The 24,122-nt window shown below is 39.0% G+C and overlaps 2 protein-coding genes across 8 annotated transcripts in view; both read right to left on the bottom strand.

The window, feature by feature from the left end:
* The window catches only part of RGPD4 (RANBP2 like and GRIP domain containing 4), a 33,503-nt gene extending 19,776 nt beyond the window's left edge, over positions 1–13,727 (bottom strand). The window contains exons 1-19 of one of the 3 annotated variants that reach the window (XM_036393111.2): positions 13,585–13,727; positions 11,074–11,141; positions 10,426–10,537; positions 9,382–9,534; positions 8,296–8,526; positions 7,717–7,862; positions 6,136–6,328; positions 5,368–5,458; positions 4,308–4,517; positions 3,600–3,778; positions 3,340–3,515; positions 2,917–3,040; positions 2,418–2,579; positions 1,956–2,093; positions 1,719–1,865; positions 1,112–1,294; positions 946–1,029; positions 312–447; positions 39–136 (exon numbers count right to left, since the gene is read on the bottom strand). In XM_036393111.2, the coding sequence (XP_036249004.1) occupies positions 39–136; positions 312–447; positions 946–1,029; positions 1,112–1,294; positions 1,719–1,865; positions 1,956–2,093; positions 2,418–2,579; positions 2,917–3,040; positions 3,340–3,515; positions 3,600–3,778; positions 4,308–4,517; positions 5,368–5,458; positions 6,136–6,328; positions 7,717–7,862; positions 8,296–8,526; positions 9,382–9,534; positions 10,426–10,537; positions 11,074–11,141; positions 13,585–13,659 (2,706 nt within the window). In that variant the 5' untranslated portion in view covers positions 13,660–13,727. The remainder of the gene's footprint in view (positions 1–38; positions 137–311; positions 448–945; positions 1,030–1,111; positions 1,295–1,718; positions 1,866–1,955; positions 2,094–2,417; positions 2,580–2,916; positions 3,041–3,339; positions 3,516–3,599; positions 3,779–4,307; positions 4,518–5,367; positions 5,459–6,135; positions 6,329–7,716; positions 7,863–8,295; positions 8,527–9,381; positions 9,535–10,425; positions 10,538–11,073; positions 11,142–13,584) is intronic. The other 2 variants (XM_036393020.2, XM_036393200.2) reach the window with 2 other exon arrangements.
* A 3,611-nt stretch (positions 13,728–17,338) lies between these two features.
* LIMS1 (LIM zinc finger domain containing 1) overlaps positions 17,339–24,122 on the bottom strand; it is a 67,169-nt gene continuing 60,385 nt past the window's right edge. For 4 of the 5 annotated variants that reach the window (XM_054514023.1, XM_054514024.1, XM_036385961.2 and 1 more), the window contains exons 7-11: positions 23,338–23,430; positions 21,865–21,913; positions 19,680–19,755; positions 19,239–19,430; positions 18,750–18,859 (exon numbers count right to left, since the gene is read on the bottom strand). In XM_054514023.1, coding sequence (XP_054369998.1) covers positions 19,283–19,430; positions 19,680–19,755; positions 21,865–21,913; positions 23,338–23,430 — 366 coding nt within the window. In that variant the 3' untranslated portion in view covers positions 18,750–18,859; positions 19,239–19,282. Of the gene's footprint in view, positions 18,860–19,238; positions 19,431–19,679; positions 19,756–21,864; positions 21,914–23,337; positions 23,431–24,122 lie in introns of all 5 variants that reach the window. The other variant, XM_036385952.1, reaches the window with a different exon arrangement.

Below are 24,122 nucleotides of genomic sequence, written 5' to 3' on the forward strand. Positions count from 1 at the left end.
GAAGCATTTTAAGGAAATAAATTTAAATTTATTCTCACCTTCGCTGGTGTTACATTGGTTGCAGCAGTTCCCAGAAGATACTGAGAGTTATAGGCAGGTGACTGGCTGTAGAACACAGATGGGCCAGTGGTAGCAACTAAAAAGGAACACCAGCAAAATAGTCAACACTTATCTTTTCTTGTTGTTGTTTTCTACATACTCTTCCCAGCAATCAGTTTTTAACTGTGAATCATTAAAACATTTTAGCATTATTTTCAAAAGTCTTACTTGATTTAGCTAAGCATTTAGATAAAAATTCTGCAGCAACTTGCCTGTTAAAGGGGCTTCATGAAGATTTTGTGCTCTCTGATAACTGTCTGGTATTGCATCAGTTCCATAGTTTTCAGCGGGCCACCGATGAGATGCATTTGTGTTGGAATTATTAAGTTTCATTTCTTGCAAATCATTCTGTTGAGACAGGGTGCCAAGCAAGAGTTTAAGTATTGATTGTACAGGTATTTGTCAAAGATAATATAAGGCACGATCGCCACCCTTTTGCTATTAAAAACCATGTTCAATCCATGGTATGGGACTAATCAAAAAAAAAAGAAGTACCTGCCAGATCATGCAAGACATGTCCATGGAGTACAAAGTACTTCCATTGTGTTCTAAAGCCAGAACAAGCCAGTAAAAAAACCCAGAGCCAAGTGGATGAGAACCAAGCTGATAAAAGCAGAATTCTTTCTACATAGAGAAAGAGGCCCTTAGATGGGTTGCCTCAGCACTCCTGTCCACGTCCCAGAGCGGAGCTTTTAAGTGAAAGGATTTACTCTGGTACTAATTTTATGAAGCTATTTACAGAAAGTAATTCTATCAGCTGTAAGTGAGCCCATGCTCTTATCACTAGATCCTTACCATAACTAAAGGACTAACAGTTCTTACTGAAAATGGTGACAGAATTTTTACCTTTAAAGCTTCCACTTGCTGACAAATCATTTGAAGTATAGATTTATGGTCTTCTGCCCACTGAGGGGGAGTTTTTGGAGAGAACTAGGAAAAAAAAAGTTAATTGATTCATTTGAATTTTTCTTACAAGATAACAATTCCCTGAAATAATAACTGGCTAACATACCTTGTAGGTCTTCGTTGGTGAAAAAGAGAACTTGGTTGGTGATGGAGTGGAATGTTTCATTGCTGAATCTACAGTTCGTGACAGACCATTTCTGAAGGCAAGACTTCCCTCTTCACAGTTCTCACCAAGTTCCTGGATCACTGTATCTAACACTTCTCTCACAGTTTCAAGAGGCACTGGTAACTAGAGAGTTTATTCAAACATGAGTCATGACCGCAATTCTTCCTCAGAACAAGATAAACTACATTTAGAATTCTGGCTGAGCAATTCACAAGTCTTATTATGTAAACACTGGGGGTTTTTTTCAGCAAAGCTCTTAACTTGCTAGGATTCACATAAGTAAACAACTCACACAAACTATTTTATTTTTTCGAATTATCAAACTAAAAGACAGTGGCAAAAGCTTTTTGTGTACATTAAAGCTTTCATCCACACGGTAGCCAGGATATCACATGATCTGGTTGGTTAGAGAAGTTACCCAGGATTTAACTTGCTTGAAAGCCTGGACTAAAAAAAAGTACCTTGAATGCAAAGGATTTAATTTTTCAAACAGTAACCTAAGCTACTGCATTCCTTGGAAGAAGTTTTTAAAGCAAGAATTACTTACTTTCTCTGCAATTGACATATCCGAGGAGCTTTCCGCAATAATTTTCATTAGATAATACTTGGCTTTAAGAAGGTAAGTTTTATGCTCCTCATGTTCTTCTGGAAGCATGACATCATTTTCAATTTCTTCTGCTTTTCTTTGGAAAATCTGAAGAACAGGATGCAGAGTGAATAGTATCAGTCAGAAGGAAACTGAATAAATAGAAGCACTTCTGGGTAATGCAATTTACAAACTTACCATGGCAAGATTCCAGTATGACACCACATTCTCAATAGCTTCAAATGCTATTAAAGCATCGTCAGTTTTGCCATCAACTGCATCCAACATAGCAAATGCTATCTGTGCCTCTTCTTCATACGCTGCAACCTGAAAGACCTACAAAATAAAGTGAAGGAAAACTTATACTTAATAATGGAACGACATAACCTTTTTTTCCTGTAACGCGGGGAGAATTCTTTTTCAAGAAAGTTGGTACTGAGGGTGTTCAGTGCCTTCAAATCATAAATACCATTTCAAAGGTAAGACCAAAGCTACAAGGAGAGAATTTTCCCCCTTTATAAAACACTATTACCAAATCTCACCTTTGAGAGCTTCACAGTAGTAATAACATAGAACAGTACAATGTAGACAAAAATCCCACCACTTTGTTCATTTCTGACACAGGCCCTTCTCTTCAGCCTTGGTTCAACTGATCTGTACCTGAACGTCTACACTATGGAAGTGTTTGAAGAGAGGATCAGTAGGTTCAGAAATACTCCTCTTCTTTTTGATAGTTTCCAGCATAGGCAGAACTTTCTTCCAGTAGTAGACACTTCGTCCCATATATTCCTTCTGGTCATAGAAGGAGTTAAGGTTAATTCCCTGGTGAAGGAAAGGGAATAGATGCAGATGTTATTTCAACAAATGCAAGTCAAAATGCTACTTCTACATATCCTTCTCCTATTTTCTTTAAGAGTTCCAAAGTCCTTTTCTGACATTGAACAGAAAAGCTATGTTAAGTAACATAAACTGTTGTGTTATTTTCTACATGTAAGACAAAAGTATTTCACAAAGTGACAAGAACAGTAAGTTTGCCTGATAAAATAATCAGCCATTCTTAATAATACACATCCATCCCCCATCCCCTCAGTCTGTTCATAATTGATAAATTAAGAAAAACACTTTTGCTTCCATGTATTTAAAACTAATCTCAGCTTACTGTTTTCTGCAAGCTTTTTGCCCAGTGTATGATTAAGGCAGGTTGAAGGCCATGCTTGTCCAGTGTTCGCAGAGTACTTATGCCATGCTGTACAATAAGCCTCAGTTTTGCTGCTGTTCCTGGTCTGAATATAAGAAACATTCCTTGATTAGTATTTTGTGATTTTCATCTGTTCACATACCATTCACTTCATGAATACAGCCTGGAGCTTTAGCCCTAATTTGCCTCTAGGTAAGAAATGCATTGTTAGAAATGAAAATTCCCTTTACAGAAATCTTTCAAGTCCCTACTACAAGAAAGATTCAATGTAAAAAATATGTTAAAAAAATTAATTTTAAAAGAATCTATAGGGACAATCCAAATTGCTGTAGCAGACGCTCCCTAAAGGCTTGATCAAGCATTTCCAAACTGAAAAAGCCTTACACTGATTTTCTCTGAAGAAGAGTACGAACAGCATCCCACCAGGATCTTTGCTTTTCAGTATAGAGTAGTTTGCATATTGGCAATGGTAAAAATTGAGGCTGATGTGCACTGTAGTGAGAATTAAACTTCTCTTGCAGTTGTAAGTTGCTAGTGAATATCACCCCAAGTAGGAATACCTGTTTTTAAAAAATAAATTAAAGTTATTAATTACAAAAAACTTAATTCGCACAGTACCTTAAAGAACTTCAAAGTTCACTTACTTCAAGGTCTAACAGGCAAATAGATTCAGGAGCATCTGTCTCAAGTCTTGATGTTTCTTGGGGCAAGTGAAAAAGCTGTTTTAACCATTTGCGCATGGGGGGTAAGACTGACATAGAGTTCCACTGCAGGCCAAGCCACACGAGGTGCTGGAGACTGCCATTGTGCAATCGAATGGCACCTGCGCAGAAAACAAGGTTGGATGCAAATGTCAGCTTCCTGCAAGCCCTCAGTACTACTATCTGATCAAAGCTGGGTTTCACATTGCACTCTGTCAGAAGGGCCAAAGATACTTCAAGACCAATGAGCATCAAGATTCCAGGTTTCACTTACAAAGGGTTACAAACTTCAGTATAGACAAACATACCAAGTTCATCTAAGTGCTCAAAGCCATCAACTGCTTAAGCTTCTGAGGGGCTGACTCTCATCACTTCCATTCTCAGCTTATTCTGTCCAATAGATAACTGATTTTAGCAAACCTATTTACTTCTCCAAAAATCCTTAAGGAATTACTGAAGAAGCACTACTTTACATTGCAATACAGTATGAGTCTTTCCTATGACATTAAGGCAACTTTGGACAGCTATTCCAGGTATTTGTCTTTTGTTACAGTACAAGTATTTGTGTACCAGCACCTCTTCCACAAGTATTTGCAGAAGAGGTTATGCTATGCAAAGCTGTGCTGAGTTTCAGAAAGTAACAGTTCTTACCAATATCATATTTGTGAAGTTCTGTTTGCACTGGTGCTTGTGTACTGACATTTCCAATATCATCTGTGCCAATAAAAGACCTCTCTCTAGAGGCTCCACTCTCAAACAGGCTATCAAACAATGCAAATGAGCCATTCTTGTTTGCAAATGATTCCACAATCTCTTTAAAGAAGTCTTGTTTGCCATGACTTAAGTTCAGCAGCATATGACCTAGAACACAAAAATACCACTTCACATAAATAAAGCAGTGAACACAAGGAAAGCAGTATTTGCTATGCTGGACTGCTCTTTGCTACTGAAAGCTGGATGGGAATCAGGATTTCCCCTTATGAAACCTACAGACTGTTCAGGTATGTTCTCCCTGTAATTAGGTCAGTGTTTCAGCACATTGGCTTTCCAAGCTTTTAGTGACAACAACCCCAAAGAATTTTTAAACACAGTTCATTAGGAAAACAAAGCCCTCCTACCATGATTCTTCTAAGGGCATTGCAAGTGACCTTACAGCTGTAAAACAAGCAGAACAAAATCCATTCTGAAGTAAATGAACCTCAGGTCTGGCAGCTTCATCTGTTTTCATCTAGGCCCTCTAAGAATTTTGTAGACTGAAACACTGTCTATACTTGGCAGGAAAAAGACCAAAGCTGATGAACAAGAGAAAGGATGAAAAGATCAGGGAAACAAGCTAATATTTTCTTTCCCTCTTGGGGCTAACAATACTTGCAAAATAGCATCAGCAGGCAGAAGCCATTTCCAGTAGATTTAACAGACAATAAAAACTAAATTCTACCTTAGCATGCTAGAAAGTCAAAAAGGAGGAAAAAACCCAACCACTACTGAAACAAGGAGAACACACTCTTCCAGCAGCTTAAGAGGAGAAAAATAACTTTAGGTGTCAGAACCAAAGTACTGTTTTGTTTTACATATGTAGTCAGAATCTATAGGGCTTTACTATATACTGGAGTGATAACATTACAAGATACAAATGTGTTCTTTAACAAATCTAAACTTCACAGAAAAACTGCAGCACTAAAATGGAACTATGCAGCTATTTTTTTATTACCAGACTGGCTTTTTCGATCACAGGCCAACATCTCTAGCATATCTTGTCCGGTTTGATCCCCCTTTATGAGTTTTGACTTTGGTTTAGGAACCTGGTGAAGTAAGGAGAAAATTGTTACAGTTTTTTCATAGTAAGAGCAGGACATTTAAATGAACCTTAGAAATCAAGAAATAAGCTTATTTTTAGCATAAGAAAGCTATAAGAAAACAGGCATTATTCATTCTGAAGGTACGTATATTGGGTTATGGTTTTGTGTGGGATGGGCAAAGAGAGCAGAGAACCCACCTAAAGTACAGAGATGTGCAAGTATAGCTGTTGAAAGTAACATTAAGTGTACACAAGAGCAAGTAATACCTGCAATGCAAGCAATGGTATAAAAAGGACAGTCAAGGCAAAGAATTCATAAAGCAAATAACCTGGATTTTAAGGTTTTTTTTTTAATTTAAAATTAAAAATTTTTAAAGTTTAACACTCATCATGTGTACTTGTATTATAAAAAAGGAAATACACTACAGGAAATAAATGCACTAATACTTAAGAATAAGGTTACTCTGGCAAGGGGAACAATTGAAGGTATACTTTTACCCTATTTGTGTCATTTGAAAATTTTAAACAATTGTGACAGAGGAGGGTTTGCTGAGTGAGGACAGTTCTCCTTTAGATACACAAACACTAGTTCATCTTAAGAATACAGGAATTCAACAGATGCACAGCTAGAAAATTTCAAGAAAAGCATCAACTGAAGGCTTAGACTGAAAAATCATTTACCTGAAAACTCAGGAGATAACACAATGCTGCTAGTTCACACATAGGTCTCCACTGTGTCTCGTTGTCTTGGGCCATTTTCAGCAGCAAAGCTCCAGCATGCATGTACAGCTGTCCTTTCATTTCCACATAGGTACGAGACAACTCATCGGCTGCACTCACATATGGTTTTACTGACTGAAGCGCACGATCAAAACTAAAATGCAGAGAAGACTAATTCTAAACAGAGTCCTGGTAAAAGCCATAGCAGCTGATTGTGGTTGATTGTGCTGTTTAAGTGTGAATTAAGTAACTTCATGAGTCAATGCTAAGTACTGTTTCTATTGCTTAAACCCAAGTTACTAGAAAATATAATCACCTCAAACTCCCAAAGCTCTCAAGTTTATTTAAGTATTACCTAGATAGATAGTCTTTTTCATCACATTTTTGCACAGCTACTTTTAAAACTATTGTCCTGAACCACGTTCACTTCTGCAGATTTAGAGACATACAGGATGTATTATTGATTCTGTCCATTCTTTTCGTTATCAGAAAGGTCCAAAATACTGTTTAACAGGCTGTTCAAAAAAAGAAGGTACGACAGAAATTCTAGTGCCTTTAGATTACTATACAAGCCCCACTCAGGAGAGGGCTTCCAGAAAACAGTTTAAAACAATTTTTCAATTACTGGACAAGACTATAATGGCTGTTAGCATTGCTATGATCTGGAAATGCTTCAGATATGAACATCTCAAAACACTCTAATAAATCAGAAACAGAAAACTCCACACGGTCATTGTTAGAGGAGAAAAATAAAACATACTTGGGTATTAAATATTGCTCATTCATTCTGTACTGCTTCAAATACTCATGCAAGATTAACAGACTCAAGAATATTTTTACAGAACGCAATGTAACAGCCATTATAGGACTGAGGAACGACATAAATTCGTAAAAACCAGTAACAAACGAAAGATAATGGCAAGAAACAAACACAGATCTTAAATTATTGACTACAAACACTACTTTGTACTGCTCTAGGTGCACCACAGTTGGTAATTCTTTAAGCCAGCTGTAACACCACCAGTTTCCTCTGAAGGAGGCTATTCTTGCTTCAGGTGGTTTCCTCCCTCCCTATTATACTATAGACACAAAGTTCCCAATTACTCCAGTGTGCTCTTATTTAATAATAGAATGACTAGGACAAAGTTGACACACACAAGAGGTAGTTTTGGCTTTTCAGTTTGACTTCTGTTGCTTTGTTTGGATTGGAGTTTTTTGGGCCGGTGTTTTTTTCCAATTGTCTGGGAAATCTGGATTAGTCAACTGCTGAAGTACAGAACAACTTCTCTAAGCAAAGGAAAAGAAGGTACCAAGACCCAGGATATAAATGAGTCTTCTCCATGGCTGTGTGCTGACCATTCAAGCATCTGTCAAAAGATAGCTTGGGGTTCACACCCAGTAAGAAACACTCTTGCTGGTCAGTACAGAGAATCTCCTCTCCCATCCAAAAACAAGATAAGCTGTGAAACAGAAGCTTGGCTGATGTGACCTTAAACAATTCTTAGAGGGCTTTTTCTTACTACAGAAAAGTTTAAACAGTACCTTTCAAGTGCCTCTCTGCATTCCTGAACATCTCTAGAAGAAAGTGTCAGTTTGACAAAGCTGGAATAGGCCAGCAGATGATCTTTCTTGATAGTTCTCCAGTTATTTTTATCATACTCCAAGTCTTGTAAAGATTCCAGATATTCCTAAAGAAGAAAGTTCATCACAGGATAAGGAACAGTCATCCTTCCATGAAGACAAGGGCAGTACTTCTCCAAAACACACTAGTAGCATTTATTGCATAATCCAGTTTCACAGGTGAGACCTTAACATATTCTTCAGCAGCAAAGTTCCAGGGAACTACTTGCTTGAGCAATTTTATCCCTAATGGAACTGCTGTGTCTAACTCAGCTTTTGAGGTTAGAAAATCAATAGCTCTATAAAGTTTAATTTTAGGGAGAAAATTCCAATTAAAAAAACCACACAAGAAGTATTTTGTAGTTCCACTGGTTTCAGCAGACTTGCATTTGAAGGAGTTAAATCCCTTGAGAAACAGCTGCCAGAATAAGGACACTAAGAGAAATAGACCAGGTAAAAAGATATGGAAGACTACCACAGGATCAAAATATGATTAAACACCTCAAATGTCTCTACAACACAGGAACACCATTCCAAGCTTGACTGCAAAGGTATTCTCTTCTCTGCCTCCTGACAGTGGAGCACAGCATCCTTTAATCTGTTATTTGAACGATAGAGCGCAACTAGTCTGATGTTTATGTAGACATCATCTGGTCTTGCATAAAGTTCTGCTTGAATCAGGTCAAAAAGCTGATTCCACCCATCTTCACCTTTACAGTCCAGTAACTGCTCCTGTTGAAACATGAAGGCAACATATTAATATTTCATTTGCCGCATCAGTCTTTTGAGCAACTACAGTACTAGGTATTATTCTTTCCTTCACTACACAGACTACATTGCTCTAGGTAGAGTACTCTTAATAGCTTACAGGTATTACATGAAATTTGATTACTATTCAAATATATGTACATGATTATCACAGAAGAAAAGTCCTCAGAAGAATTTGCCTCTTACCAAGAGAGAGAAGTGCTTCTCAAAACATTTGGTTCAGTGATAGCAGACCATGCCATAGACTACCTTGCTTTAAAAAAAACCCAGACACCTTGAGACTTCAACGTGGCTGCTGCCCAAAATTACACAAAATTAAAAAGCAACGGAAAATTAACATATCAGTGCAAAAGTAACATTGCATGGCATAAAGTATTTACATGGTATTTGAGAATTACAGCATTTCTCACACTCCGCAGAAATGATCATAATACAGGATTTAAAAACAAAAAGCAGTGTAAAGCAACAAAGTCTGAGTTCACAGATCAGCTACCTTCCTGCCAGTGACACAATGGAAAGAACAAATGACACCTATCTAGTCTTCAACTTATTGACTGTGATAAATAACAATTTCTCAGCATTTTGGAAGAAAATTAAACTTGAAACATTAGAAAGGGTATGAAAGCATGCAGCTGCAGCTTCCTTTAAAACTGGACAAAAATGTCAGACTAGAAGGAGTGTAACATCTAATAGTTGTTTTAATATTAAAGATACTAAAATAATTTAGCAAGACTTTTGCTTGAGGCAACATGCAAAAGGCACTCCACACAGGTGCTGAAAGTTTGCTCAAGCCTTTGAACCAGGTAATGTTGAACTTACCTTCAACCTGTAAATAGCAGGGCTCCCAGGAAAGAGCTTAGCAGCTCTGTCAACCCAGTATTTTGCTCTTCCATCAGTAATGTCATTATTGCATAGTAACTCTGCAATCTTCAATACAAGATCTTTCTGTGTTGGGTTCAACTCCACAGAACGCTATTTTTCCCCATGCAGACACAGGAGCAAAAAAAGAAAAAGGCAACTTTAACTTATGATCCATGTACAACAGGTAAGAGTTACACCTCCACAAACATACCCAGCTATTCAAATGAGTTAAATCTATAAATACAGAGCATATAAGAAAAGCCTTTCTACATGCTACCACTAGTTTACAGCACCCAAATAGAACTGTTAAAATTGAGAAAAGCATAAAAGAAATAACGCAAACCATTTCCTCTGCATCTATCACCAGCTACTGCTATACACAAACAGCAGGACTATAACAACCTATAGTCTAGCCAGGTGTAAAAACTTTAAAAAATTAAGACAGTTTAAGAAGTGTGATAGCACTTCATACACAGAGTTGTATTGGCCAGACTTCTGAGTCTCTCTCTGAAACCAGAACAAAGGCAACAGAACTGGAAATTTGACATTAATATGCTTGCCTAATCAAAATTAGATTTGACCCTCCCCTCTGCACCTGCCCTCTTCAAAACCAGCCAAACAAAAAACACAGTAAGCCTACAGTCTTCTAGCAGCAACTAAACTCCAGTTGTCATCACAGTTTGTATGACAGGATTCTATGACAGTAGTCCAAGAGGCTATGCATGACTTGGGGAGAATTTAACAGCAGGTTAAAGATCAAGTCCAGAAGAAAAAACAAAGAAGCAACTTCAAAATATACTACAGAAGCAAGCAATATCAAGTGAAGAATCCTCTCACAGTGGTTCATGTGCTTTCCATCATTAAATGTGTATGACACAGTTTCTCCAGGAGCATGTTTTCTTCTATGGCTTTGAGAATGTTCAGCCACAGAAGGGTTTTAGAAGTCCTTTTATAAAGGAATAAAGCAGAACATTAGGGGTTGTAGCTCAGTGTAGCACTTACCTTGTAACACCCAAAAGCTTTTTCTATGTTATCCTCAGCTTCATAAATTTGTCCAAGAAATCTGTGTGCTTTGGGATCTCTCTCTTGTACATTGAGGTATGTAGATATATATCTATAAAGGGGAAAAAAGTCTGTTACTCAACAAGTACTTTTCACTAACACTCCCCCTCCCACCCAAGCTCTAACAGCAACTTTATCTGCCATACAGGACACAGACATATTTTGTTCTAGATGCTTTAGCCAAATCACAAAAGCATAGACATGTTTTGTTCCAGACACTTTGTCAGGACCTTTAAGTAAGCAACAATATGGTTTACACCTGTACAAACGCTACTTACTCACCAGCCAGTATTTCTGTTGATTGAAATACCAAAAGCAGGAATTTGTAGAAATGGTAAGAACTACTTAATACAACAAGCAAAAAACCAAAGCCAATTCAGCCAGGTAAGTTTTTTCAGTACCACATAGCTTATCTTATTTAGATTTTTCAAATAATAAAACAATAACTTAAAAGAACACTCAATGTCCACACTGTTAGCTTAAAGCAGCATGATACTCATCTTGGTTTCTCTGGTCTACTTCAGAAAAACAAAGCTTTTCTTTTACATTTAGAGAACAAAAAAACAAATGTCCATCAATGTATGTTACCTTTTAGCAAGTTCATATTCTTTAATTTCAAAATACAGCTTAGCAAAGAGGAATCCTTTCATCGATTTCTGAAGGAGAAAAAGCATGACAAGAACACTTTAGACATTCAGTACTTCAAAAGTAAAACCCTAACAAGTGACCTCTCTCTTCAGCAATGCCTAATACTCAAGTGACTGAATTTGATGATTCATTATCAGCTCAAATCCACCCATCATATATAAGGGTTTGTTTCTGAAAGATGTAGGTTAAACAAGGAAAAGAATAAAAGTTTTTGCTATAAATAGGTTACTAGGAAGATAGAGATTACAAGAGAAGAAAACAACAAGCCTTTATATATGTGGCACTTCATACATCACTCATTAAAGAGAGTGGAAGAATAGTGTAATCCACATTTAGTTTATTGCTGTGCAATGTAGCAAGGAAAAAAGATATTCCACAAATCAAGAGAGATCTGCCATTTAGCCCTACTGTAGTGTACTGTAATTAGACACTACTGTTTAAGTATACTTGAGGAAACAGCAACTTTTGCTTAAGTCAATCTCATTTGGGTAAGAAAGGCATTCATGCACCAGTTGATTTCTGACTAAAATAACTTTAACATACAACACCCCAGGAGCAAGAGGTGAAACAATCTTCCTGTTACAAGGCAGTACAAAAGAAGCCAAAGCAGCAGAAGCATGATCAGGAGGAAAAGTGAAAGGAGCAAGTTAAAGAACTGAGTTACAAACAAATCAGACAAATTTAAAGCTTGAGTTCTCAATATCAGTTCAAAAACTATTTTGCTTTTGAACAAAGATACGCTGGAGCTAGTTACAAATATGATTCCAAACAAGCGCGTATAGTTTGAATTCACTTGAATTATAAGTCTCCCTCCCTCTCTCACCACTGCAATTCATGCAAAATTTTAAGCAGTTAAAAATGAAAGCAGTCCTCCTAGGACACCTCAAGTTTCCAGACTGTATTTTTGAAGCCTGCTATAAAAGGGAAACACTGAAGCATATCAGAGTGGAGCTGCATTTGGCATCTTCTTTAAAACATGGATGAAGGAAACCTCAATATAAATGCTTTGCAGCCTTATAAGCACCCCCCTCCTAAAATCAACACAACAGGAAAATCAGTGACATTTTCCACCAGTGACTGTGCTTATACAATTAGTTGTAAGCATTACTTATTAAGAAAAAAAAAACTAAAGAAGTAAATATGGACCAGCTGGTCTTAGCACAACAGGAGAGGGTTTATTTTGTTGTTGAGTTCAGTAGGAACACCAAAGCAATTAAAGAGCGCCTATGATTCTGAGAGCAATGCCCTTGACATTGGCTACTCTGAACAGCATCCAAAGCAATTAAGCCACAGACCAACTTTGTTGCTGTTGGGAAAGAGATACAAATAATGATGATGTACACAAGGCCCGCACAAAGGCCCTACTGCATAATAGTGAACATGAATGTATTCACACTACACAACACAGTGCTGAATATTCTAACGTTAAAAAAAAATCAATTCAAGAGCAGCGGAACAGGATCTTTCAGGATTAAAAAGCTCCCACGAATTGCATCAGACTGCTCACTGAGATCCTTTCCAGATACAATGAAAAATGGTAACAAGTTATGCAGAGGTCCTCATCCTTCTGGCCAGTTACTAAAATATAACAGAAAGATTATTTTTTCTCAGTTCCTCCTCTCCTAATACTACTACAAAGACAAGAATATTAATGACACAACACATAAAAGAAAATTGAAAGTGCTTCACATGTTCCTTAGATTCTTCTGAAAAAACGAAACCCAAGAATCTTTTTCTGAGAAACGAAACTCGGGAAACACAGGAACTAAACTCTTACAAAACTGAAGAAGTCTGTACTCTGAGAACTCACGGACTCTTTAAAACTACACTAGGGCTTACCAGTTGTAAATTACAGGTGCACAGCTCTAGTAAACCACTGCTCCCAGTTAGGGAAAGCACCTCCAGGTACGCCAAACACCTGGGCCCTTCCTCAGCTCCCCCTATCTCACTCGATTTACAGAGACACTAAGTAATTATGCGCTCAGAAATACTCCCAAAGACACCCTAACTCACAGAACATCAGAATAGTCAGGGATGGAAGAGACCTGTGGAGATCATCTAATCCAACACCCTGCCATGGCTCAGTCACCTAGGGCACGGGATCCCGGCGCGTCCAGGTGGGGTTTCAGTATCTCCAGAAAGACATCCCTCCAGAGAGGGATCCTTTTTCCTCTTACCGCTAAGGACGAGGACGGGCCAAGCAGACCAAGCCCCTAAACCGAGGCGCCGGGAGCCCGCGGAGAGCAGCCGCCCCCAGCCCGGCCGCGCAGGGGCAGCGAGCGCAGCCGCCCCCGGCCCGGCGGCAGCGAGGCCCCCCCGCGGTCCCTCAGGACGCGTGGCAGGGCCGCCAGCGCCCCACGCGGGGCGGGAAGGGGCCCCGCACCGGCCGCACGGAGCGGCCGCAGCGCCGCCCGGGCCCGGCGGGGACGGGCAACGCGAGGCCGCGCTCACCTCTCTGGGGGACGGCGCCGCGGCCTGCAAGGAGGCGACGTAGCGCTCCACCTCGGGCTTCGTCCGCCTCATCATGGCGCCGCGGGGGCGGCGGGGACCGCGCCCGGCCTCTGTCGCGGCGGAACGCGCCTTCCCGGCCGGCCCGGCGGCCCTGGCCCGGCGGCTGCGGAGGGAAAGAGGAAGGAAGCGCAGGAGCGACGCGGCCGCCGCGCGTTACGCAAGTTCCCGCTCAGCCGCGCGGCGCGCGCAGCCTCCCGCCCCCATATCAACGGCCGGGGGGCGGCGCCGGCCCGAGCTGCACATGCGCACGGGGAGCGCGGGGGCCGGGGGAGAAAATCTGTCCTGGGAAACTGTGAGAGACCAAATGATAGCATTTTCTCACCTAAAACTATAATAAACTCGCCTCAGTAATATATAAAAATCTATATGGTGGTTATATATTTATTACCTAATTAATATACTCTAGATATGTTTATATCTATGTATATATATGTGTGTGTATATATATATATATATATATATACATATATATATATATATATATATATATATATATATATATATATATACAAATATATACATATATATATATATATATATATACACATATATATACATTTAGGTAACAAATTTTCCCCTAAAGCTAAGTAACAGTTCTGGCATCCTCACTATAAGAATGACTTGAGGACGTGAAACTGTTGGAGCAAGTCCAGAGGAGAGACACGAAGTTGCCAGGAGGACTGGAGCATCTCCCCTTCGAAGACAAGGTGATGAAGGTGATGAAGGTGGGGCTGTGCAGCTTGGAGGAGAAGGTTCCACGAAAACTTCATAGCAACCTTCCAGTATCTGAGGGACCTACGGGGAAGCAGGAGAGGGACTTTGTCTGGAACTGTAGTGATAGGACAAGGAGTAATGGGTACAATTAAAAGAGGGGCTGTTAAGGTTATCTACAAGGAAAAAATTATTCACTGTGGTGGCAGTGAAGCACTGGCACAGGCTGCCCAGAGAGGTTGTGGGTGCCCATCCCAGGCAGTTTTTGAGGCTGGGTTGGATGGAGTTCTGAGCAATCTGGCCTGGTGGGAAGGGTCCCCCATTAAAGGCTAGATCTTTAAGGTCCCTACCAACCTGTAATATTCTATGATTCTATACTGCAGAGCAACTATAAATTTAATCTGTAAGCATAAGGGCCTTCTGACTGAGATCCAGTGTTCTAGAAAATGAGTCTCCAAATATTGTAGCAGCTGTGGTGAGAAACCTTTTTTTCCAAGGACTGTGGCTAGTATAATTAAACAATTAAGCTCTAAAACACAGCTGGGAACATGGACTAAAAGATAGACCAGCAACCCTCAAGGCAGGACAGATTTGCAAGTTTTACAGGTTTGGTGGCTCGAGGATGAGCCCTGTGGTGAAATTCCCTGCAGGAAGCCTCAGATTCTACTCACTGGAATTAGCCATCTTTCCTGCCAGTTCAGATGCTTTGGTCAAAATGAGGCCACTGAGCCATGTCTCTGAAGAAGTGTAATTAAAAATTTCTCCAGTTCTCAATCTCAAACAACCCATTGACAGTCACAGGGTTCCTGCTACACCTTAAATATACTGACAGCCTCGCAGCTCTTACCCTCTTTGCAGGGAAAATAAGGAAACATAGCCAACTTTTTCTTTAAGACCAGCAACATCCATGTAAGACCCGTGACTGAAAGAATTAATGCTTTCTTTTATTCTTTCTTCTATTAATGGTGATTTATTTAGACACTGCATTTAATTCTGCAAAATATTTTTTTTCTCTGTGCTTTTAATGGTGTACCTGCAGCTGGGATTTTCAAACAATTTATTATCTGCACCTGCCAAGCTAAGTAATGGCAGTGTTGGTGGTGGTGCAGAGGAGAACATCAGAGTTTTCTTGACTCACTGGAGAATATTACTGCATTTAGCTGATGGGGAGGCATGGGAAATTGCCTTCATATAGACGAGGTCCTGTACTTTGGCTCTGGTCACTCCCACCCGGTGCTGTAGAAGTGGCACTCCCTGTGCTGTCCCTGGTGGTCGCGCCAGCAGGCAGGACAGCACAGGCTTGAGAGGTGTCCCTGCAACCTGACTGGGTGTGCTCACTGTACTGGGCACAGGACAAAAGGCTTTAGGCTCAGCTCTTCCCCCCACAGCGACATCCACTGGGTTTCTGGAGTGCTCCCTGCTGTCAGCCTGGCCAGGCTGTCTAAAGGAACCTCTCTTGCCCGTGCATAATTGAGTTGATCCGTGCAGCAGAAAGGGACAAAGCTCCTGAGGCATCCATTCCTAAATCCCAGGCTCACGGATTCCTCGACAGACCTTACAGGGCGTCATGGGTAGAAAAACAGTACTAGAAAACATCTTTTAGGAAAGTATGTGCAGCTACTCAAATATTTATAATACTTTGGGCCAGGAAGTGAGCTTCAGCACCAGACGTGTAATTGTCCAGGCTGCCTAATTAGTAGCTTGCTCCCTGGCTCTGCCTTGCACTGCTTTAACTAATCCTCTTCGTGACCATGTGCAGGGGTATTGTACCAGTGACAGTTCATGGCAAAGTTCCCAAAAGAGTAGTTTGGATTTGGGGAACACTCCACTTGAGATAGGAATCCAGTAATAATATTTTCACCATGAGAGTGATGAAGTACTGGAACATACTATCCACAAAGTCCTGTGAAATCACCTTGCATGGTGATGTTCTCAGTTTGGCCAAGCAAGACCTTCTGTATGATGCAACTCTGAAGTTAGACCCACTCTGAGCAGATGGCTGGGCTAGCTGATCTCTAGTGGTCCCTTCCATCCAACATTTTTCCACACTTCATCAGGCTTTGAACCCTCAAGTACCCTCAGATGCTTTGAGTGCTGCATCCTGGGGTCTGACACACACACTAGAGTTCATGAAACAGAAGGTGCTGAACTACAGCACAGCGTTCACCATCAGGAACTTGGAAATGGAAAAACCCAGCCTGTGCCAGGCCCCAAGGGCCACCAGAGAGCAGGGAAATCTGAGGCCACTGTGCTGCAGATGGATGTAACCCTGAGCAATGTGGATATGAGCCAGGTCTTGTCATTCAGCTTTGGGGCTAGTGACCCTTCCCAACCCTGAGCAGTAAGGCTGGGCACACACAGGCTGAAGGAGGAGATGTACAGGCAGTGTAACATGAAAACCTAGAAGTCAGGTTTAACTTCAGGAGGAAGCAAGAGTGTGTGTGGTCTACTGAATCCATGGCACAGTCCAAAATTCCAATAGGGCTACTGTGCTAGTTAAGTAAACAATTTTTGAGGACATTTTAAGCTTGTATAGTCTTCACCAGGGTCAGAGACTGACTACATTTATGAATGTTATGGCATTCACTAATTATGTAGGATAAAATAGCCAAAAAATACCCTACCTAGTAATAAACTGGAAGTTTGGGGTGACGGTTTCGTTACAGTGAAAACAGGAGAGATAAAGTTAACAGGAGGGTGTATGTTTTACACTCAGATGAGATACTTTCTTTAGGAAAACCTAGTGACTGTGCCAATTGAGAAAATATCCAGAATAATCAAGCTATTCCTTATGAAACAAACTGTGGTTTCTTTTATGAACCTTGAAACTACATACAGACATATGCCTTTAGGAAAGGCTTATGTCTCCTTTAAATCAAGTTAATAAGGAAGTATTTACATAGTCACAGGTAAAAGCTCAGGGATCCAAGAGAGCCTTACTGCTTTCCCACCCATCTCAAGCATTTATTTCAGAGAGGCAATACAAGGTTACTAACATGGCCTTTATTGATGACACAGGAAAGCAATTGTTTTAAAGTAACTAATTTTTCATAAACAGGAAAGAAAATTTTACTTCCTGTTACATAATTACATAACATCTGTTTAAGTCACTAATGTATAAAAATAAAAAAAAAGTTTGCATACTTCGTACCATCAAGAAGACCTAAGTAGCTGTATTTTCTATAACAAAGGGAAAAATAAAACAAATTTGCATGGACAGAACTCAACAGTATAAAACAATTAAATGTATGTTATAAAGAATTTCTATTATTTGTAAGCTCAGTCCTTGAGGATGGCTAAAAAAGTAGATCCTAGCAGGATCAAACCTTGCATATTTACACACAGAGGTGTAAAAGTAATATTGCCAGTTAATTGAAATATGCATTTTCAGTATTGTTCTGAAAATCAATGAAGTCTAGAAGCTAGATTTTAAATGCAGATGTTCACATTTCAAATAAAGTACTTCTTGCATCCTGTATAATTAAGGCAAAGTATGTTATCTTTTGAAAATACCTTCTATAATAGTTTCTGCATAAAAATATGAAATAAAATATAAAACTATATATATTTAATGGTACATTGTTATGTATGGTCCAGCAGAATAAGGCACAAAAAGTAAATAGAATGCAAAAGCATATATAGAAGTTAATGTGTTATTTTAAGTGGAATATAGCAAAATTCAAGTAGTTCTGAGTATGCTCATTTCTTGCAATAGGAATACATTTTTTTATATAAGTATCTCATGCTAAGCCTGATGTAGAAACATTCCTCATATAAGCATAATCTATCATGTTTATAATTTTATGTATGTCGTTTGTACAGTTAGGCTGTATTTAGAAATGTGATAGTTTTCAAACCATCTGAGACAAGGCTCCTTAATGAGGTGACTTGGCCTGAACTCCATGTGTGAATTTTTCCATGAGGCAAAGTGTCCTGGTTTCCTGCCCAAATCACTTGAGCTGGGTGAGTTTTGTCTGCATGCTTAATATGAAGGTTAATATTTTCACTAACATAAATGACAATACACATCCCTAAAGTTGGGCACATTTGCAAAGTTTGTTTTCACAGGTGGTGTTCACAAGCAAATTTTCTCTCTCTGTAGAGTTCCACAGAGAATTAGTGTACAGAATGGGCCACCTGCATCAGTACAATGGTATTATTGGTCAAAAACCTTTCAGGTGAGCTGGTATTTATTTTGGAAGTATGGTCTGTTTGTCAACAAGTAAGCATCATGTATAGAGAACAGAGAATCTTAATATATTTTGTGTTGATAGAAGACATACATCAGCATCTCTTGTCTGACTGCAGCCTCAAAGCAGCAACTCCCCCCTACCCCACAAGTAGTATCTATAAGACTTTCACAAAGGAAGAGGAGAGCAGATGAAGTCTTTACTTCCTTCCCAAAGTTTCAGCTAATTTCTTCAGTCTTTTCTTCAGCTCTAGAGGAAACTTCTCATAACATTTTTTGCAGACAGGCTTCATATCAAACTCAACAAATTTATTCCTAAAACAACAAAGCAAAAGAAACAGACAAAGTTTTAGCAGATGAGATAGCGAAAAAAGAATTAAAAAAAAACCCTCCTATTAAATGTGCACAAGCAAAAAATTAGCCTCCCAATTTATACAAATACACTAAGTTATAAGTTCTATACACTGCAGACAGTGATTACAATACCCTGTTGAGCAAGCTATGCAGATTTTACCCAAAAGCTCATATTTTTTAACCGTGTAATTTAGGAAGCCTTTCAAATCTAATTGTAGACTAAACATAAGATAATGGAATAACAAGTTAGTACTTCAAGTTGCAGCTGCGTGAAAAATGTTTTGGTTTTGACTGCCATAACTCCATGCAAAAGTGCAAAAAAAACATCCTTAGGACTAACCACAGAAGAAAGGAGCAGAGGTGGCGGTGAGAAGGAAAGGAAGTTTACAAACAGATTGGCTTTTTCTTTTTCTGCTTCTCTTTATCCTTTGCGTCACGTTCCCGTTTGGCAAGTCGTCGCTTAAATTCATCGGGCATTTTCTCATAACAGTGTTTGCAGACAGGTTTTAGATCAATTTCAACAAACTTATCCCTTTAGAGTTAAACAAGAAAAAATAAAGGATGGAAAAGGAGAAGAGTTAGGAAGACTAACTGAAGGAAGACCTGAAGAGACAGTGGAAAGAGATGGAAAATACTGAGTGGAGCAAGAGGAAGAGACACTTATTTCCTTGATGTTGTTTACATGTTTTTCATACAGGAACAGCTACACTATAGCAACGTCTACACTTTGAAGAGAGCCACTGATATGTGTTGAAGACATCACACTTATCCATAAACTTACTTGAGGGTTAACTTAGTGTTGCAAGTTGAACAAGCGAAGCAGTTCACACACCATGCCTTATTCAGAGCAGACACAACTAGGGAGACGGGAAAAAAGAAATCATTAGCCTTACCAATTAAAAAAAAAGTGATTACAAAAATTTTAAGTTTACATATTCATGAGGTGTGAAGAACACTCATTGATTCTTGTATCAAGGATCATAATAACATGGCCAGACTGGCGAGGCACATGTTAGAGTGTAATGAGCAGGACTGTGAAGCATTGATACAGCTGTCCCTGAGGCAAGACCAGCTTAACCTATTTCTGCCTCCTATTTTTTGCTTCCACTTCATCTCATATCCAGCTGATCTCAGGCAATGGTTCTGTGAGGCCAGGTTCCAACTTAATCAGGAAATGCTTCCAGCTGAAGACCAATCCAGCACAACTGTGTTTATGTTTCATACAGTTTCATTTCTCAGATCCAGTTCAGACTGCACTGCAATCAACAGTTGCACTTGCCCAGCTGAAGTAAATAATGTGAAGCCAGCAACCAAACACTGCTGGTAAATTAGCACTACCAAGGTGAAAAAAAAAACTGGACTCTCTTTATTCTTTGTGTTGAAGAGAAAGTAACTATTTCCTATTTGTTCTGTAGGTAAATCCAGTTCCTGTTCTTTCTCTTTTTCAGTACAGCTTTCCAGTTTCCCCTGACAAAATTCTCCTAAGTTAGAGAATGCAGGATAATATTTTTCTTATAATGTTTTTCTCACTTGATCTCTCAATGTTTTTTTCATGGTATTTTGTCAACAACAAGGAAAACCAAAGCATTGTCATGCAGAGGGTTTTTCCTGCACTATGGGGCAAGCATGTCCACAGATACACAGTTATTCCACTACTTTCCAGAATAATACTAGACAGGTGAAAGTCTTTACTCCCAAGCAACCTCAGTAATGCAGTCATAGACACCCTCCTGAAAAACTGCTGCTACAGATATTTGTTTCACCCAACAGAGAACAATATGGGATGCCAAATTTGTGACAGCTAACTCAAAATTTGTATGCAGAGCTGAAAGAAGAAATGTAATTGAAGACATACACTGAAAAGAAAGAAATTAGTGTATACTGTATTATTTTCAGTTCAGAGACCAAAACTTACATTATGGGTATCAGAATATATGGTGAAAGGTTAGAATCATACAGAGATGTAGTTATCAGAAAAGTTCAGTTTCTACTCATTCCTGTAGAATTTTCCTGAAAATGAGGACTCTTTCCTCTAAAGCATTTTGGATTGTCATTCTGCAGGCATAGTGCAGTCCAGAAAATCTAGGGAAAGCACATCTACAGGATGCAGATGGCTTACCCTATAGTTACATGACTATAAACTAGTTTATATCTCTTTTTGAATGTTAGAAGCTTCCTCCTGCTTTGCTAATGCCTTTGGCTTAGATGAAGCTAACATAGTATTCACTTTGGACAGGATAAATAGGCATATAATGCCACATTATTTCAGGTAGAATAATTTGCTTTTGGCATTTCATCAGAGCTAGTTATCAAAAAAAACCCCAAAAAAACCCTCAAACCCACGTCCTTCTCCCAAAAAACCCAATTAAACAATAACAAACCAAACCAATTACTTGCAGTTCTGCCTTTACAGGACATATATTTCCAAGTATGATCATTCCTGGTTTTGTGACATTATCATAAGCCTAGATTTTCAAAAGACAGGTGCTTCAAATAGGTAAATATATCCAGGATTCACGCTGGCATAATGGAAACAAGGCATCTAAAAAAAAATTCCTAACAGTGCCTACCTATGTCTTTCATATCTAAATATTTTTCAAATTTGGCTCAGGATCCACAAATTCATTTGTGGAGATGCCTGTATGCTCCTTCTTACTCTTGCATGTGTTCTTTTTTGAAGGTGGTGTGGCAGGGAGTGACTTATGAGCATCTTCCAGCACCCCTGGCCTCTGCTGTCACTAAGGGGTTTCACAGTTCTCTTTGGCCATGGGGTCGTCTTTTATCATCATGAAATGATGGTAGGTTTTCCTAACATTTGATACCTGACTAATCAGCTCTAATTTAATTTCCAGTGAAGAGAACATCTGTTTTTGTTTTAATGAAAACTGGGCTGCTTCCCCCTTACTTTCACTTTTGAAGAGAATTTCCATCAAAAAGGAACCTTAAGGAAACAGAGAAATGCTTACCATCTCCTTCAATCACACGGTTGCAATGGAAACAAACATCACCAAACAGCTGAAGAGAAAAGAGAAGTAATGAATTTTTAATATAATGATTTTATTGAAGGTAACTTATCAAACTAGTAAAACAACTATGTTTCAGCTGATTGGCACAACTGCTTTCCTGTTTGTTCCAGTGAAATAAAGAGAATGCTGGCAAGTCTGGTTTGGTTTTCCAAGTACATTTTACATCATCTCATCACAAAAAGTCTTGATAATATTGAAGATGAAAACCTTTATCTACTTTGATTCTCCGTGAGTAAGATTTTGTTTTGTTTCAAGATTTCTCTAATCCTGAAGATTTGAAATACAGCAGTTGGTGTCACGTACACATAGTTACTAACCAGAAAATGGTGTCATGTACATATGGTTACTAACCCGAAAATGTAACATTTGGACTAAGATGCATGACTAAAATAATGCATTACTGTAACTGTAAGAAAATTCTATCTTTATTAAAAAAAAAAAAAAGGAAAATTTCAGGCAAAAAAAATAATTCTTTTTCCAGGCTTAGCATTCGTCCACAATATAAGAAGAAGTGCCAAAAACTTCATGTATGTATGTTTTTTTACTGTAGTAGTTAACCTCAGAAAAGACATCCACTCTACATACAGCTCTTGTCTGGTGCACAGACTTGGCCCATCCCCAACACTATTACTATGAACGTCACAGCATTTACAGTCTGCAAGTGTGCCAGCACCAACCATCTGCCCTCCATCACTAATGACCAATTAAGAATCCATCTTTAATTAGCAGGTGCCATACAACTCCCAGGCGTAACCTCTCTCAGGTATTTATGTAGGCAAGGGAGGTGAATGTGACGTGACACAGATGGCTTCCAAAGAAAAATATGTCCGTGCATCGTGGGGTGGCTCCCCATCCAAGGGCGTCTGGAGAGGGGTGGTGCTGCCACATGTAACTTCTACATAAATGCAAGTGGTCACTAGAGGGTGTCTTCTGACAAATTTAGTCTTGGAAGTCTTTATCAACCTAATGACTGAGCAGGAGCACATATCAACACACAATGTCTTAGAGCAGCAGCTGCAGGGAAACCCACGGGACTCACTGGGGCCTCCAAACGCAGTCAGTGAGTGGCAAATCTTCTTTATTTTCTTAGGAGAGATTACTTGTCATTAGCTGCTCTGATCCACAGACACGTCAAAGCCCTGTAACAGCTCTATTTAAGTACCACTAAGCTTGAAGAACAACTTGATGCTGATTGTCCCTGGCCAGCCTTTGTGAAATACCTGCAGTTTTTAATGCCCCACAGATGAAGAGGGAAATCTGTATAAATTAAATGCAACAGAACATACGCTAATTGCCATTACATCCAGAGGTGCCTTTAACAAAACAGAAGAGTGTTCATGGTTTTCCATCTATATCTAATAAAACCTATTTGTAATTTACCAATTAATGCCATTTAAAAATATGCAACCATACCTGATTGTAGTGGGTTTCACAATATGCCAAGCCTTTTCTCTCATAATGACGATGACCCAGGAATGGTTTTTCACATTTTGCACAAACAAAATGCTACAAAGAAAATTACAATACATTTTTTTATCTTTTGGAAGTAATGTTATTTTTTCTGGAAAGCAAACTAACCATGTCCACTACTTGAACATGGCTGAAGCCTACTAAGCCATCTTGAAAAGCAGAGTTAAAACTTTTGTTTCTACATTTAGGCCATTAAAATATTAATTATTTTAATGTCTTCAACATTTCAATCCAAAAGTTACAAAACAAAATCAAGCAATGGAGTCTCAATTTTTATCAATGAACAGAATTGAGTTGTTAAATAATTTGCATTATCATTGTACCCTTGTGAAGAAAGCATTTCCTAGAGGAGACTTTTACAAGATAACAGAAGAAATAAACAATTTATCTAATTAAAATGGAAGATGTGGAACTAAATCTTGTATGTGGTCTTGAAAAATGAACTCTCACATGAACTGTTAAAGAAATATGTACCTGGGGTATTATGATGCTTAGTAACACGGTTGGCACAGATTTGACTGTTTTTCCACATGAACTGCTTTGAGCTCTGAAATTTTATTTTGTAAGGACCTTGCTGGGCTTCCTTTGAATTACTGATTTTAGTTTCACAGTCAAAGCTCTCTGTAACGTGATAAGTAACTCCTATTTCACAGTGGAAGACTGGCCACAATAAGGTTGAAGAGGGATTTGGAGAAGGCATTTAGAGAATCATTGCTGCAAACTTTGAG

Source organism: Molothrus ater, chromosome 2 (assembly GCF_012460135.2).
Source record: "Molothrus ater isolate BHLD 08-10-18 breed brown headed cowbird chromosome 2, BPBGC_Mater_1.1, whole genome shotgun sequence".
Lineage (NCBI taxonomy): Eukaryota > Metazoa > Chordata > Aves > Passeriformes > Icteridae > Molothrus > Molothrus ater.